The following is a 12,714-nucleotide window of genomic DNA, read 5'->3' on the forward strand; positions in this document are numbered from 1 at the left end:
AATCACTCCCTGGGGCACAGGGATTATATCATATGTTGTAAAACTTTCCAAATTTTAACTTTTTGCTTTCTTTTCAGTAGATAGGTTTTTGGGTCTTTTTTTTTTTTTTTAATTGTTTGCAATTATTAGAGATACTGGGGGATTCTACTAGTAAGTTACCGAAAAACCTCATTTATTCAGCAATGTTGAGTCACTACTATTTGCACAGCATGTGTTAGAAATATTAAATACATGGGGAGATCCCAGGGGCTGCAGGCTTGTTTGGATATTTATAAATGAGTATATGTCTTGGGCCAGGTCACCGAAGAACCTTTAGAAGAAGAGACAGAAGATGTTGCAAACCTGTGGAATTCCTTCAATGATGAGGAAGAGGAAGAAGCCATGGTGTTCTTTGTCCTGCAAGAGAGCACTGGGTATATGGCACCAACGTTGCGGGCCCTGGCCATCATCCATACTATCATCTCCTTGGTCTGTGTGGTGGGCTACTATTGCCTGAAGGTGAGTTGCTTGCCACTCTGAGTCTGCTCTGATTTCTTGAGAAGAAAGCACCGTATTTGATCAGCAGCCCTTTGTTCTCTAAGACCTTACCAATAGAGAAGATTCATAGAGCACCAGCATTGTATTATCTGGGAGCTGGTTAGAAATGTAGAATCTCGGGCCCCACCCAGATCTTCTAAATCAGAATCTACAATTTTGCATGATTCCCAGGTAACCTGTGTGCACATTCAGTTTTCAGAAGCAGTAATCTAAGAGTCACATTTCAGGAACCTCTTGTGGAATTTCATAAGATTACCATAATCAGGCTAAGTCACGTGTGTAGCTAGCAATGAGAGCTTCTTCTGATCTTTGAATTTATGTTGGAATTTTTATAAAAATATTTTTCTCCTTTCAAAAATTAAGTTGAAACTATTTGAGATATTAGGGGAGAACTTATTGGTGAGTTACTCTTTTGATTATCTGTTGCCACATAACCACCCCAAAACTCATTGGCTTAAAACAACAACTATTTTATCTTTGGGTTGACTTGGCACATTTGGGCAGTTCTTCTCCATGTGAAGGCGACTGAGTCTGCAGTCATCTGGGAGCTCAGCTGGGCTTGGATGTCCAAGATGGCACATTCCTGTGCCTGGCACCTTGGCAGAGGGACAACTGGAAGGCTGGGCTTAGCTGAGGTAGCTGGACGTCTCTCTCCATGTGGACTCAGGGCATCTTCCTTTCCATGTAGCTTCTCTACATGGCCTCTTTAGCAGGGTAGCTACACTTCTTACATGGCAGCTCAGGGTTTCAAAAAAAGCACCAAAATGGAACCTGCCAGCCTAAGGCTTAGGTCCAGAACTGCCACAGTGTCATTTCCACTGCATTCTGTTGGCTACATCAAGTCACAGGGCCAGACCAGATTCCTTATTGCCTACTGGGTGAGGGGAGGTTACAAAAAGGCATGAATATCAGGAGGCCATCTTTGGAGACTACTACAGTCATGTCAGTGTTCAGTCATTCAATTCCTGATGTTGTAAGTACAGTTCTCTTTCCACTACACTGTATTTTTTTCTCATTCCTTTTTGCTTAGGACATTTTTTCTTACTTCTCCTAAGAAGTATCCTTGGCTACACACTGTCCACCACGCCATTTTCTTCCTGGGAAGAATCCAGGAAATAGGTTCCTATCTTTGTGGACTTCACTTCCAGTGATTACCTACAGTGTCATGTAGAAAAAGTCCTGCTACCCTGCCTCAGAGACCATGTGCCCTAGACTATACTGAGCACTCCATCATAATGATTAAGGCAAAGATTCTAGAGCAAGCTACCTGGGTTAGACCCACAGCTTCGTCACTTAACCTCACATCTCCCTGGTTTCATCATCCGTAGAAGTATTATAATACTAGCACAAACCCTGTTAAGATTTCTGGGAGGATTAAATGAATTAATATGTATACAAATGCTCAGAATGTTGGACATAGGAAATGTTAGAGTGTTTATCTGTTACTGCTTAGCTCACGATCCTAGCACTCAGCTTGTTGGATGGGTGCAGATATGATGACGACCTAAAGAAAATAAAAGAGAAACACCACCTTAGGGAATAAAAATGTGGAAGCTCTACTTAGAGGGCATACAAACTCCTAGAAGATTGAAGGAGAATGCTGCAGGTCCCAGTTATCAGTACTATTCCACAACTCGATATTGTTATCACTCAGAGTCATTTCTAAGTACAGTGGACATTAGCCAGAGTAGCTTCACCTTTGCTTCCCCTCCCACACCATCCATTAGCCAACACCAATCATTGATTCTTCACAGCATGCAATGCCTATAGGAGTATTTGCCACTTTCCTGTCATTAGTCTTTTATTTCCTTGGTGGTGTCTTAAAGAGGAAAAAAGGGCAAGAGGTAACTCTTTACAAATCTTTATCTAAATTTCGCCTTTTTGTTTTGGAAATAAAGGAGCAGTGTGGGGCATATGGATATCATGAACTTTCAGAAAGAGTTATTGGAAGAAACAGCTTGGGAATCAAGGTCTCACTGGGATCACCAAGCAACCAGTGGCTTCCCAGCTGAATGAGAAGCCCTGGCTGTGTCCAAACTCAGCTTTTCTGGCAAGAGGAGCTCTGGCTTTTCTAACTTCTCATTTCCTGCGATTTCAGCACTATCCTCCACCCTCACCCACTCTGTCCCATGTTTGAAGTGTGTTTACTGATGGCTGGGGTGGGTAGATCATTTTCCCAGCCCTTTCTGGGCACCTCTTTGGTGGTAGGTCTTAGTAGCCTTGTGACCATATCTAGTCGAAAATCAAAGTCACAAAGTTAAAGCTACAATCCTAAGAGCGTGGGGGGTGATAGCAGGGCACAAAGAAGTGTTCTGCTACCTGGCAGGAGCTCATCTAGGAAAGAATCTCCAGAAGAAAACTCCAATACCAAAGGTTATGTACAGAGTCCAGTGACTCCTGTCATTCTATCAAACCATGTTGCATTAACCAAACCCCTACAGCCATGAAATTAATATGAATCTAGCCATTGAAGGAGGTTAGAACATTTCATCATATTCCTATGACTGAACAATCTATTTTAGGATAGTTTACTGTCCTTTCTAGGTGTTGTTTGTTTCCAGCCTAGGAGTCTTAGGAGGCCTAACTCATTTGGCCCTGGGATTCATCTAAATTCTTCTTAGTAGAATGGGCAAGGAGTCCAGTTTTATTAATACCAGCTGTAATATCGGCTTATCCCAAACTTTAAAGAGCGGCCCAAATCAGATCAGCTTTTGGAGATGGAGGTGTATTAGCCAAAGAATCGAGAAGAGATTTATTTGGCTTTGGTCCCGTAACTAGGCCCCCAAAGCCCCAGTACAGAGAGACTCCTGCCCTGAAGTTGAAGGTTAATTTGTTAAATACCTGGGAGAGGAGGCTTTAATCAGAAAGCCTTCCCTAAGTGACCGAGTCTTCCCATTTCTAGGTCCCTTTGGTGGTATTCAAAAGAGAAAAAGAAATTGCTAGGAAGCTGGAGTTTGATGGCCTGTATATCACTGAACAGCCATCGGAAGATGACATTAAGGGTCAATGGGATCGCTTGGTAATCAACACACCGTAAGTGTCCCTCCCCATCCCCCAAAGGAAAAGAATACTGTAACAGAATGACTCTTTCCTTGCCACTCTTGGGAACTGATTAACATAAACCTTCCTTTGGTTTCTGGAACTTGTTTTCTGTCTTGCCTTTTCAATAAAGTAGTCTGTTGCCCCTCAAACACTGGTATGCATCCATAAGGATTTAATTGGAGGGAGGATATTATCAGGAAGTGCTGAGCATATTTGATTAAGACAGAGGGTGTTTAAACTAGTTTTTCATATTTGAGTCATACGGAGTCAGCTGAGGGCTTAACTGGCCCTGGGATTCGGAGATCAAGCTGATCAGCTTCTTCAGACACCCAAACTGGAGAGTTTGTTTGCCTTGATGTTAAGAATCTCTCTTTTCCATTTTCTTTTTCAGATCTTTTCCTAGTAACTATTGGGACAAGTTTGTAAAAAGAAAGGTATGCCTTGTCAGTGTGGGTGAGTCCCGTGACCATTTTAACAGGCTTTTTTAAGTTATCCATATACAAACATAAATAAGTGTGATGTTACTTTTGTTGATGGTATCTCCAGAAGAGTGAGTCACAGCAGGGGTTGTATATGAACGTGTGTAGGTTTCTGGCTTCGTTCCTAGACTCATTTGTCTTAAACAGTTTAATACGATCATTGTCATTTTCTGCAGTCTGGGCACTCTCTCCCCACCGAAAAGATAAAATACCAGCTTGACAAGCGGTTTTCACATAATGGTCTTTATCACTTCTGTTTTCCCTGGGTTTTTTTTTTTTCTTTTTTCCTGTTGCATTTTGCATCATGTCTTAAACTCCTTAGAAGAGCCAAGAGTTGAGTAAAGCCCCAAAAACGCTGGCCCCAAACTCACACTGTCATCCTCTCTGCTGTAGGTGATCAACAAGTATGGAGATCTCTATGGAGCAGAACGCATTGCTGAACTCCTGGGTTTGGATAAAAACGCCCTTGACTTTAGCCCAGTAGAAGAGGCAAAAACCGAGGAAGCTTCTCTGGTGTCATGGTACAGAGCTTAACCCAAAACCAAACCCACTGCCAGAGCTTAGGGGTTAAAAATTCTGGCTCAAATAGAACCTTTGTTTTCCCAGCCCTTCTTCGAATGCTAGAAGAAAATACAGCAACCGTGGCCTTTGTTGTTATAGGCTCTGGTCTGGTTAGGTATTCCTTCTAGATTCTAACATTTTGGGAAAACACTACCTTTAAATTTTTAAAGACCTATCAGTTCTTATGCCCAATACAGCTAAAAAAGAAAAACTAATTAAAATTTCAAAATGTGTGATTCAACCATTCTCTCTCATGGGGAAATACGTATAACCTGATAAGCTCAGAGTCGTATTTAGATTATTAAACCAGTGTGGGCTGGGGGGTGGGGGTGGGGGACTTAATTTTTCCCCTTATTAAACCCTTAACTAACTCTTGACATTTGTAAGTTTTGATATTATTTGTTTTCTTTAGGCTAAGTTCTGTCGACATGAAGTACCATATTTGGAAGCTGGGCGTTGTTTTTACTGACAATGTAAGTATCGCATATGAAAAACAAGATCCTGTACCCCAGGTTCAGGTATGCTCTGAGATGCTGCAAACAAAGAAGCTCTGGAGGATTCCCAGAAAGATTCAGGGATTGCTTTTCTAAGACTGAGATAAGGGTGCTGGGACAACACTTCTCTCTTGCAATAGTGAAAGGCAGACAGGCTTTCACTTACTTGACAATTCTCAGGCTCCCAAGTAGGGTTCAGTACCTAAAAACCCTCTATTCTGTCTGTCCCCCAAGATGAGAACAAATGGTTTCACAGGTGCATCATATGGCACAAATACCAGAAAAGCTGCTAAATTCCTTCTGTTTCCACAGTCCTTTCTCTACCTTGCCTGGTATACAACCATGTCATTCCTGGGCCACTACAACAACTTCTTCTTTGCTGCTCATCTGCTGGATATCGCAATGGGTTTCAAGACACTGCGGACCATTCTGTCATCTGTAACTCACAATGGCAAACAGGTATTGAGCTTATAGTGTTGTGGAACAGGGTGGACCTAGACATGAATAGGAAAAAACCAAGCAGTGTGCTAGTGTGTGACAAGAAGGAATGTGTCACTGTGTGTAATACACATTTCTTGGATTAATTTTGTTTTTGAAAAATTGTAGCCCTTTAAAAATACAATCACCTGCAAGGCAGAAGGCCTTGATTCAGAAACCCTTAACATTTAGATTAGTGGTTTTCAACCAGGGAAGATGGAGAAGGGATGGGGGCCAGGTAGGTAGTTGATGAGGGGGGTGATAGACATACCAGAATCACCTTGGAGACCTTTTTTAGGTCTACCCCTTCCTCTATGGATTCTGATATACTTGCTGGGGGTTAACAGTAGGCAAATGCAGTTAGAAAACTCCCCAGGTAATTCTGATATGTGCCTCTAATTAAGAACCATTGATTGAGACCTACACCATAGCTATTGCTATCTCCAATCTCATCAATATCCAGCCTATGTTCTACACCAGCAGGGTCACTTCCTTGATTAAAACCTCCTAATGGCTCCTCCTTGTTCACGAATTCAAACTCCTTAGCATTTCATTCCTCAATTACATGAATGAGACTTACTTCCTCACATCTCTAAGACTTTGTATGGGAGAGGGAGAAAAAAAGAAAGAAGTTCAAATGTGCCAGGCTTGTCCCATGTGCCAGGTACCATGATAGGCTCAAACTACCTTGTAAGGTAGATGTTATGTTTACTTTACAGATAAGGAAACTGAAGCTCAGTGAGGCAGTGGCTAAGGGGCAGAGCTTAGATTCTAGCTTGTTTCTTCCTTGGTGCAAACCTCAGGTTCTTTCTGTTTTTCTAAACCAACTGTTTTCTGTGTGGTCGGCTGTCCAAGGTTTGATAATCCCTCAAGAGATCACCAAATACCTCTATGCTGGTACTTATTTCATGCCCAGCCCCTTCTGTGTAGCACCTTGAGGGCAAAGATTCTACCTTGTTGGTCTTTAATCTCCCCAGCTCACTGCCTGGTCCATGGTACAGGCCAGACAAGCAGGTCCTGTGTACTCATTTATGATGCTGACCACTTACCCACTAAAAGCCTGGAAACAAACATTCCCTATGATCCCTGCAAAGGTCCAAGGCAGATTTTTTTATTATAAAAAATGTCACTTTGCTCACCATCATAATTCTTACAATAACTTCAAAGCTGTGACAATTGTCCAGGCCAGGGTTATTTATAAAATAACTTAAGGACACCCAAAGTCCAGAAGAACCTTTAGTTTATTTAGAATCAGCTTTAGAGTAGAAGCTGCATTGTGATACCTCAGGTACCTGCTGTCTCTGTTAATAAACAAAAAAAACAAGGTAACCCTTCTCAAAGCACCATCACTGTTCAACCCTTAAATACCTTTGGTGATTACATATACTCAATCCAATGCCCCATCATCACTCTTTTCCTCCAGTAGGCCTGTTTCTCCTTATGTCTCATCATTCCTTCTCTACCCACAACATGGTAGCCTTCTTTGCCACCCCCGTCATCTTTCCTGTTTCCTTCAGTCTCAAATGCACCTTTCAAGGTAGAGAGAAGCCCACCTCTTCTCCTTCTCTCTCTCCTCCTATTCGCAGTTGGTTCTGACTGTGGGTCTCCTGGCTGTGGTGGTTTATCTCTATACCGTGGTGGCTTTCAACTTCTTCCGCAAGTTCTACAACAAAAGTGAAGATGACGACGAGCCCGATATGAAGTGTGATGACATGATGACGGTAAGCCCACTGTGGGCCCACCTGGGCACTGCCTCATTGGGAATAAGGGGTCTGGGTGGTTGAGAGAGCTAAGTGAGAGCTGGGGAGTTATATAGTAGAATATAAAGTAGAATACAAATGTCTTGTCAAAAAAGGAATTGTATCCTGGCAATATAGAAGTGATGGAAGTGTTTCATTACCACTTGTCTTAGTTGGAAAGGAAAACACGCCACAGGCTGGGGTTATCATTCATTTAAATCTGTCTGGGAGATGAGGCACCTTTGTGAATGGACCTGTATCTAAATTTCATGGAGGTCAAGCTTTGATTCTTTGTCTTTGAGGACTTGGAGCCAAGTCCCTTGAATCTGGTGGTTGATTTAGCTCAGCAAGCCATCAGGGGTTCTTTAGGAACATGCACCATAGGCTGAGGCTGAAGAACAGCAGGGTCAGGTTGGTGGCTCCGAAGAAAGGCACTGCTCAGGGTGAGCCCACGTAGCTGTGGTAGCATCTCCAGACGTTTATAGCAACCAGATTTCAGGAAAAGAACTTGTGTGACAGGGGCAGTTGACAATGGACACTGCCCCAGCCTGTGTTCATTTCTCTATAAAATGGGTAACATTTCTTGGCCAAAAACTTTTCTTATGCCTTCTTGGGGCAAGCATCCTCAAGGGACAGCAGCATACAGTCACTAGAGCACCAGTATGACCAGTACCCGTCTTCAGGCTGCCCTTTGCTGCCCTAACATATTCAGTCAGGCAGGGAGACAGTGAGCACCCTGCTCTGTGGCAAAAGGGTGGGAGGGGGCAGTCTGCTCTGTGAGCAAGTACCCAGATGCCTATATTGGGCCAAACATACAGCATGGGAAGAGAGAGAATCTTTGCCCTACCAGGTGTGTAGGGAATGTAGAAGTTGTTAGTTGCTGTTAAGTCGATTCTGACTCGTGGCGTCCACACGTGTATTGAGCAGAACTGCTCCATAAGGTTTTCAAGGCTGTGACCTTTCAGGAGATTGCCTAGCCTGTCTTCCAAGGCGCCTCTGGTTGGGTTCAAACCACCAATCTTCGGGCTAGTAGTCAAGCGTTTAACCACTTGCACCACCCCGGGATGCCAGGAGGAGTAGAGTGGACATTTTCCTGGAGTTTGCCGTCCTGCCTCTGAAGCCCAAGCTCTTAAAATTAAATAAAAGAAAACTAGTGCCTGGCATTAGCCATACTCATCAGGATTTAAAGGTCTTTTAACTTACATACTTAAAACCAAAAACCAAACCCACTGCCATCGAGTCAATTCCAATTCATAGCGATCCTAGAGAACAGAGTAGAACTACTCCATAGAGTTTCCAAGGAGCACCTGGCAGATTCGAACTGCTGAACTCTTGGTTAGCAGCCATAGCACTTAACCACTATGCCACCAGGGTTTCCAATTTACATACACCTTAATATAAATTCTTTTGTATCTATCAAATATACTGTTCAAAACTTTTTTCCATGGGCAAAATATCTTTTTTATTGTGCTTTTTAGATGAAGGTTTACAAAGCACACTAGTTTCTCATCAAACAATACATATATTGTTTTGTGACACTGGCTGCCAACTCCACAGAATAAGTCAACACTCTCCCCTTCTCGACCTTGGGTTCCCCATTTCCATTCGTCCACGTTTCTGTCCCCTCCTGCCTTCTCATCCTTGCCCCTGGGACTGGTGTGCCCATTTAGTCTCATATATTATTGTTTAAGGGGGCCTGTCTAAGCTTTGGCTGAAGGGCTGAACCTCAGGAGTGACTTCAGTACTGAGTTAAAAGGGTGCCCAGGGGGCATACTCTTGGGATTTCTCCAGTCTGTCAGACCAGTAAGTCTGGTCTTTTTTTGCGAGTTTTAGTTTTGTTCTACGTTTTAACTCTGGCTCTGTCTGGGACCCTCTATTGTGATCCCTGTCAGAGCAGTCAGTGGTGGTAGCCGGGCATCATCTAATTGTGCTGGACTCAGTCTGGTGGAGGCTGTGGTAGTTATGGTCCATTAGTCCTTTGGACTAATCTTTCCTTTGTGTCTTTGATTTTCTTCATTCTCCCTTGCTCCAGATGGGGTGAGACCAGTGGAGTATCTTAGATGGCCGCTCAAAAGCTTTTAAGACCCCAGACACTATTTACCACAGTCAGATGTAGAACATTTTCTTTATAAACTATGTTATGCCAATTGAGCTAGATGTCCCCCGAGACCAAGAAATCTATCTTTTAAAGCCTAAATATAACAACAGTCTTTCCATCTCTATAGACATCAAACTGACCAGAGAGTACAGTAGATTGCAGTTAGCAACACAAAAATGGTATCTTTGAAAAGTAACCTTCTGCTGTGTAGTTTATACCATGGTGGTTTTCAACTTGTCACACTTTGATCTAATCATATGGATGATCAACCAGCTTGCTACAAACAAACCTCAGCTGCCTTTACCTGAATCACCATTATTTTCCTTCTCTAGTGTTACCTTTTCCACATGTACGTGGGAGTGAGAGCAGGGGGTGGCATTGGCGATGAAATTGAAGACCCTGCTGGTGACCCTTATGAAATGTACCGCATAGTCTTTGACATTACCTTCTTCTTCTTTGTCATTGTCATCTTGCTGGCCATCATTCAAGGTATGGTTGCCAATTGCTTTATGTATGAACAGGGTTGATACTTAAATCTAGCTCTTTCTACCTTCCTGTATCTAGGACTTAATATTGTCTATAAAGCAGTGTGTGAATTCATTTACTTGTTAATTCAGCAAACATTTATTAAGAATCTACTATAATACAAGGCCTTGGCTATATATGCAAAGTGCCCAAGATACACCTGGCACTGATAGGACAAACTTGAGAATCCTTATAGAGGACTTCCCCTCTCCTTCCAATCCCTACTTTGTCACCGTTCTGCCTCCTAGATCTCTCTCCATAGCTAATCTTGTGTCCAGCCTTGCAATTTCTATCCTCATCATTGTCCTCCCAGTATTTGAGGTGGGAAAGGTGCATAGAAACGAGCTAGGAGGGTGTGACATTGTTTTCTCCATGGGTCGGGGGAGGGAGTACTGATATTTTGGCCAATAGCGCATCAGGAATCGGAGGAAAAAGGATGATGGTGAATTTGGCTGGAGTCATGCCGAGCTGCGACACCTGTAAGACATCCAGGTGTTGCAATCTAATAAGTGGTTTCATGGGTCTCCTAGGAGACAAGTCAGGAATGGGGTGGAATAGCAATAATACATATAAAACCAATACAAAGAAATCTAAAAATTAATAAAATTACAGAACTAGGATTCATCAATGTGGTGGTGAAAGATGTGGGTGTAGAAGAGATTTCTCAGAAAGAGAAGCAGAGAAACAGAGGAGGAAGAACCCCTTATACGTATCAATGTCTAAGGGGCTAGGAGGAGGAGCCCATAAGGAAGAAGGAAAACTGATGGCTACATGCAGCAGGAGAGAACGGGAGTGGTGGCAAGAGAAGAAAGTTCCAAGGAGTGAGTAGGTAACAGCAGAGAATGTATTGCAGAAAGTGGAATTAGAGGAGAAATGATAAAGGGGTAGCCAGAATGTAACATTTTAGAAACACCAAGTATTTTTCCTAATTTAGTTTTAATTGTTCAGCCTGATGATTCACGTTTTTACAAAAACCAGGTGGCCCCTGCCATTCCCTCTACCCTGACCACTCAACAGATTATGTAAGGTGCTTTGTCTGTCGTCATTAAAATCCTAGGTCTTATTATTGATGCCTTTGGAGAGCTAAGAGACCAGCAGGAACAAGTGCGAGAAGATATGGAGGTAATGACCCTCTGACTGCTAATAATTCCAGCTCCATTTTTATACCCCCATGGCAATTTAAAATAAAAAAAAACTTTCTGCTGTTACTTAGGGTCATCCGCAGGCAAAACTGCAAACAAAGTTTGTTGTCCATGCCTGTCCACTTCTCCGTGCCCATCTTCCAGCTCTGCGCATATCCTCCACTCCAACCCCGTGCTCTGCACCCCACCACCCTGCAGCCACTGCCACTGTTTCACGTGTGGGAGGGAGGGGGATCCTCGGTTAGCCAGGAGCTAGGTGTGACAGTATGGAGTGAATGACTAAGAGCTAAAAGCATTAGAGAGAGAAATATTTTTCCATGTTTCTCAACTCAATCAGAGAGACCTTGACCCTTTTCCCACCTGCCTGTACAACCACATCTACTAATGCCTTTACCCCCTTTCTTTTCCATAGACTAAATGCTTCATCTGTGGGATTGGCAACGATTACTTTGACACTACCCCTCATGGTTTTGAAACACATACATTACAAGAGCACAACCTAGCCAACTACTTGTGAGTATTCCGGTTAATTGTGTCTTGGTTAATAGTTTAAGCAATTATGTTATATCGTTTCTGCTGATGCCAATTCTGCCCATTTCTCTGAAAAAGTAGTGGCAATCAGAACAGAACTTCCACAAGTTCCCAACACCCCTGTCTGGACAGATGTTTGTTATGGATTGTGCTTGCTCTGAGCAAAGGCCCTTCCACCTGTGAATCAAATCCCAGCCCTCTTCCCACCTTCTCAAGGACATGTAACTGCAGCACTTTCTTTCTCTACTGGATTTTTCACTTCACCATACAAATATGCTATTATTTTTCATCTCAGGAAAGAAAAGAGTCTGTGACCCCACCATTGCTTCTAGCTACCACTCAGTTTCTCTCTCCCTTTCAGCAAAACTTGAAAACTGTCCATGCTCCGTGTCTCCAGCTTCCCTCTCCACTCCAGACAGGCTTTCCTCCCGGCAAGGTCACCAGTGACCTGCATGGTCCTGAGTTCAGTGGTCAGTTTCCAGGCCTCACCATGTCTGCCCCTGCCCCCTCCTAGTAACACATAAATGAGCTCCATGAGAGTGGGGAGCTTTGGGTGTGTGTGTTCTGACACTGCTGTATCTCAGCACCTAGAGCAATGCCTGGCATCCGATAAATGAACCTCTCCCTCTTTCTAAGGTAAACCATTTATTCACGAATGAGCTCTTGGGAGCCTATTAAGTGCCATGGGCTTCTTATGCAACTTTTAACTGATGGAATTTACAGAGAATATTCCATAGCTTATTCCATAATCAGGATCTTTTAAGGAAAAAAAAAAATGCTGGATTCTGCTGCCTGGTTTAGCCCTTCCTTTCTAGCTCTACATTTTGTTTTGAAAATCCTAATCTTCTTTAAGACAGAAACACAAGTTTTTAAAAAATAAGCTTAGCATACTCTTCCTTACAGCATGAGTATTTATCATTCTTAAATCTCATGAAGAGAGTTCACATCTTAATGGAGGTGACTGGGATGTCTGTCTATGGGAAGTAAGCACAGGTCCATATGTTCAGCTAGATAAAATGAGTGTCTGGGTTGGGACCCCCTTCAATGTCTTCCCATAGCACTTATCACATTCTGCATTACTTCTTTCAG

The 12,714-nt window shown here is 42.9% G+C and overlaps 1 protein-coding gene across 1 annotated transcript in view; it reads left to right on the forward strand.

Moving 5' to 3' along the window:
• The window catches only part of RYR3 (ryanodine receptor 3), a 446,068-nt gene that overhangs the window by 430,301 nt on the left and 3,053 nt on the right, over positions 1–12,714 (forward strand). Inside the window, exons 93-102 of the mRNA XM_064291963.1 lie at positions 298–498; positions 3,440–3,570; positions 3,971–4,013; positions 4,452–4,579; positions 5,032–5,092; positions 5,426–5,572; positions 7,177–7,311; positions 9,760–9,916; positions 11,010–11,074; positions 11,507–11,607. Coding sequence (XP_064148033.1) covers positions 298–498; positions 3,440–3,570; positions 3,971–4,013; positions 4,452–4,579; positions 5,032–5,092; positions 5,426–5,572; positions 7,177–7,311; positions 9,760–9,916; positions 11,010–11,074; positions 11,507–11,607 — 1,169 coding nt within the window. The remainder of the gene's footprint in view (positions 1–297; positions 499–3,439; positions 3,571–3,970; positions 4,014–4,451; positions 4,580–5,031; positions 5,093–5,425; positions 5,573–7,176; positions 7,312–9,759; positions 9,917–11,009; positions 11,075–11,506; positions 11,608–12,714) is intronic.

This window comes from Loxodonta africana, chromosome 10 (assembly GCF_030014295.1).
Source record: "Loxodonta africana isolate mLoxAfr1 chromosome 10, mLoxAfr1.hap2, whole genome shotgun sequence".
Classification (NCBI taxonomy): domain Eukaryota; kingdom Metazoa; phylum Chordata; class Mammalia; order Proboscidea; family Elephantidae; genus Loxodonta; species Loxodonta africana.